The sequence below is a fragment of the Rhinopithecus bieti genome, unplaced genomic scaffold (genome assembly GCF_001698545.2).
Source record: "Rhinopithecus bieti isolate Rb0 unplaced genomic scaffold, ASM169854v2 scaffold_41677, whole genome shotgun sequence".
Taxonomy (NCBI): Eukaryota; Metazoa; Chordata; class Mammalia; order Primates; family Cercopithecidae; genus Rhinopithecus; species Rhinopithecus bieti.
Genome location: NW_016816848.1, coordinates 57651 through 62146, shown reverse-complemented (window position 1 = coordinate 62146; position 4496 = coordinate 57651). Strand labels below are relative to the sequence as shown.

General features: G+C 36.3%; 1 protein-coding gene across 1 annotated transcript in view; it reads left to right on the top strand.

The window, feature by feature from the left end:
* Window positions 1-1700, top strand: part of LOC108517449 (motile sperm domain-containing protein 2-like) — a 45201-nt gene extending 43501 nt beyond the window's left edge. The window contains 2 exon segments of the mRNA XM_017855387.1: window positions 524-626; window positions 1526-1700. Coding sequence (XP_017710876.1) covers window positions 524-626; window positions 1526-1663 — 241 coding nt within the window. The 3' untranslated portion in view covers window positions 1664-1700.
* The last annotated feature ends 2796 nt before the right edge of the window (window positions 1701-4496 follow it).

The window sequence follows — 4496 nt, the reverse complement described above, 5'->3', positions numbered from 1 at the left end:
TAATTTGAAGTTCTTATGAAACAGTCTCTCAAAATGAAGGGTGATTTTTGGTTTTGTTATGTTCGAGTTGCTTTGTTTGCTTTGTTTTTTGCTTTACCGATTACTGATGGTTTGCTTTTCTATGACTGTGAGAGGAGACTACTGCCGCAGAAAGTGGGAGGGAGGCTTGGTGGTGGGTACTGAAGCTCAAGGAAAGTACCTTTCTCCTACCTAGAAAGGGTGATTTCCTTCAAATCATAAGATACTTTGATGAATTCTACTGAATACCATATAAAAACTTTCATTTGAATTTTACTGAATGGGATCTGCCATATGTTGTGTTCCTTATACGTACATTAATTAACGAAGCTGGAAGATACCTATACACAGAGCAGCTGTCTTAGGTGAACCTGGGGAAGAGGAGTGAGGGTTTTCACCTCTGTTACATAGTCTTCTGTGTTTAGCTGTTTTCATTTTATATTTTACTTTTATAAGAAAATTCATTAACATTTTAAGAAGTTATATTTTCTTTGGATTTTCATAGGTTAAGATGCCATACTGTTGAAAGCAGTAAACCAAACACTCTTACATTAAAAGACAGTGCTTTCAACATGTCAGATAAAACCAGTGAAGATATATGTCTACAAGTAAGTGTACTTTCTTCCTACCCAGACAAAGTTGTTAATGCTGATCAACATTAGAAATCCCTTTTTTTCTCACGGACATAAGGAAAACCTTTGGCATAGACACAACAGAAATACTGTCTTCTTTGTGAAGAGATGCCAAATCAGAAATGGTAGGCAGGCCAGGTGCAGTGCTGCCTGTAATCCCAGCACTTTGGGAGGCCAAGGCAGGAGGATCACTTGAGCCCAGTATTTTGAGGCCAGTCTGGGCTATAATATAGCGAGACCCTGTCTCTACAAAAAAACTGAAAATTAGCCAGGTGTGGTGGCACACATCTATAGTCCCAGCTACTCGGGAGTCTGAGGCAGGAGGATTGCTTGAGCCTGGGAGGTCAAGGCTGCAGTGAGCCGTGATCATGCCACTACCCTCCAGTCTGGGCAACAGAACAAGACCATTTCTCAATAAAAAAAGAAAAGAAATGGTGTAAGAAGTGAGTTATTTTGGAGATCTACTAACCATTTGAAAGCTTTGGCCATTTTAGCAATGCACAAGGTGCTTTGGGGAGTATCAAATAATTCAGTCTTGCAGAAAAAAAGTGCCAAGTAGTGCATTTAAATTTGAAAGAGACTGAGGGGCTCTCTGAGTAGCTGAACTACTTAAGGGTTTCTGTACCTCCAGGAACTGACTGCTCTGCTCCTGTCTCAGCTAGAAATTTAGACCTCTCAAAATGAGAATAAGCAAAGATATATCTGTCCACCAAACAAATCTAATGCCCTGTTGCACTTCCACCTCCTTCCACCAGCCTTACAGAGTAGTGGGCCCCATCCTTTCAGTGTTTGGATTTCTAGTATTCCTGTTTGTCGTGCCCATGATTAATGACTGTTTTATTGATATAAATCTTTCATCCCTTTTCCCTCTTCAGCTCAGTCATTTACTAGAAAGCAATAGGAAGCTTGAAGACCAAGTTCAGCGTTGTATCTGGTTCCAGCAGCTGCTGCTTTCCTTAACAATGCTCTTGCTTGCTTTTGTCACCTCTTTCTTCTATGTATTGTACAGTTAAAGAAGTGGTGCCGAGTAGGAACCACGGCTCCTTCGTCCATTAGTTGGAAAAGTAACAGACCTAAAACTCTTCCAAGCTACTAAAACATTGCACATCTGTGCTTCCTAAAAGGAAATATGCAGCACTTAGAGGGGAACACATACATGTCTTGAAAATAAATTGCTAGAATAAAGAAATGCTGGAGAAATTGATTATAAGAGACTATAGCTATTTAGTAAAGTAAGTAAAGGCATATCCATTGTGTAAATTAATAGTTTAAATATAATTTATTTTTTCCTTTTGATCTGAATACTTTTAAAGCTTAAGTTTTATCGTGTAAATACATTAGCTAAACTGAAAAGTATAAGTAACATGCTTTGTTGCAGCCAAAAAATGTAATCTGCTTTTTTATGACAGAATTATTATAGCTGAGCTGACTTACTAGCTTTTCTATACTATGTATATAGAAGAACATGTATATTGAGAAAGAAAACATACTTATATAGAGGAATTTATGTAACCATGACTTTGTAATTTTGAGAATTCCTCCCAGGTGATGGTCAATATTCTTTTGGAATGTAAACCGATTTAATGCCAAACTACCTTAACCCTTGTTTCTCAGTGTTCCTTAACAGCCTGCCTTTTATTAATCTCAGGCTTTTTTATGAACACTCTCATTTCAGTAGAATTTGGAAAACTAAGTGTGGTTGGAATTTCTTTGAATTCTGTTAGTAATGCCCAAAAGAAAAGTCTCAAGCAGTCCCCCATCCAGTCATTTTTATGGAGTTTCATGTTGTCCACTATAGCTGGACACTGAACCTTTTGCCTAATTTATTAAAAAGGCCTGACCTTCTGTTGTCCCATCTTCACCCCCATTCCAGAGCAGAGGGGTCTCTGTGGACCATGAATTGCACTGTCTCCCTCCTCATTTCTAAATGAAAGGTGTTAGATATAAATGTTTTGAAAAGTTAGTTGTATGAGATGCTAAGCAGGATAATAAATTTAGATTTTAAAATGTTCCTTGTTAAAGTCGGCCCATGACAAGGAAATTTACAAAATACTAGAGTATCTAAAAAGGTGAAAAGAAAGAAATAAAAAGAAACATAGATGCCCAGGTGTCAGCTCTCCATTTAAAGAATGAAAAATGTAACTCACGATGATCTGTGAAACCTTCAAACTAGGACCAATTGACTTACTTACTTGATATTCTGCCTTTGATATGGTAGTACCCACCTGGTATTCCTAAAATCCTAAAAAGATACACCTTGCAGTAGCAGAGGCGATGAAATTAGTTTGTTTTCTCATTAATATGGCCAGTTTGGGTCTATGTTGCTTCACATGTACATCTACTTTATTTGAAAGAAAAAACAGTCTGCCTGTAAAATGTTGAGTTTCGATTGAGCCATGTTTGGAGATGTTATTACTATTCTGAAGGGTAGTATTGTTGGCTTTCATCTTCAAGAAGTTCATTCCAAAACTGAGTTATGAAGAATGATATAACAGAATTCCTTCAAAATTGGCCTAGAAAATAAAACCTTAAAAGGACACTGGTGTGCTACTTTGTCTTAATTTGGGCTTTTCTGTTTCAGTTTGCCACCTCCAGCTGTGAAACGGACTGCAGTCCACCCTAAGTACTGTGCACAGTATCTCCCTGTATGTGTGCACAGTGGCTTCCCCTTACATGGTAGATTTTTGGCCTTAATATAATCTAATCCCAAAGTAGTTGTGTATGTTTTCTGTTCCTTGGCAAATAAATGAGGAAATAATTAGCCAAGATTGAAAATGCATTGTCCTAACGGTGTCCCTTTAATGTTTCATATGAAAAATTATGTTGACCCACTAAAATATCCTTGCTCAATGTCTGGTCAGTTGAATTTAATAACATATCTTGTTAATGTTTGTGTATCTATTAAATGTGACTAAGCAGGATTACTGAAAATTAACTATAAAATCAAAGGCATCTAAATGTTTGTACTTGTCTTGATTAATCATATATTTACACTTGATTTTATTCTGTCTTCATTTGTTTTTATTTAATCATAATTGCATGATTATTTTTGGTACTCTAATCAGTAATTTTATTTTTAATCATGTCATTACCTAGTCATGACCAAATTACCAAGGAACCAACATTTAGATTTAGATATTTGTTTTCACTTAGGAATGGAAATTAATAGATTTTCCATGGAAGCATTCGTGAAATATCATGACCTTGATCTGCAAGTAGCCTAAAAATGCGATTGCTGGTAAACCTGGCCTCAAATTTCATACTACCATAACTGTTTTTATATATCGCCACTAATTTTGACTGGATTTAATAGCACTTTATTGTACAACTACAAAAAAAAATATATTCCTAGAATTGTTGCCAGTGTAATTTCTCTAATGTTCTGGTGCTTTTCATATATTTTCAGTATTTTTATTACTATATTGGTATTTTCTTTGTATAAATTGATTAAAAGAACATGTTTTCTATTTTAATATGTTTTAGAAAAATAATTACATTTATGAAATAAATATCATCAGGAAAAAAAAACCTCTGGTCTCTAATTGATAAAGCATCTTAAAGAAAATCAATATTCAACCTCACTCTGACCTTTTAAAGATCATAGTAATTTTGGATCTGCTTTGCATTTCTATGAGGACAGCACTGCAGGCCTCCAAAGATGCAGTCCAGTGTCAGGTTAGCCTGTCCTTTAGTGTGTCCTGTTTCTCCTTGTCCCCGTGTCAGGTGTAGCTGCTCTTCAGTGTAGTTCTTTGTTTTCCCCAGACATAGCATTGGACCCACTGTCATGCTTAGAGCTCATTGTGGAGCCCGTTGTTGAAGCTGCAATGAGTCAGAATTGTCACGTAG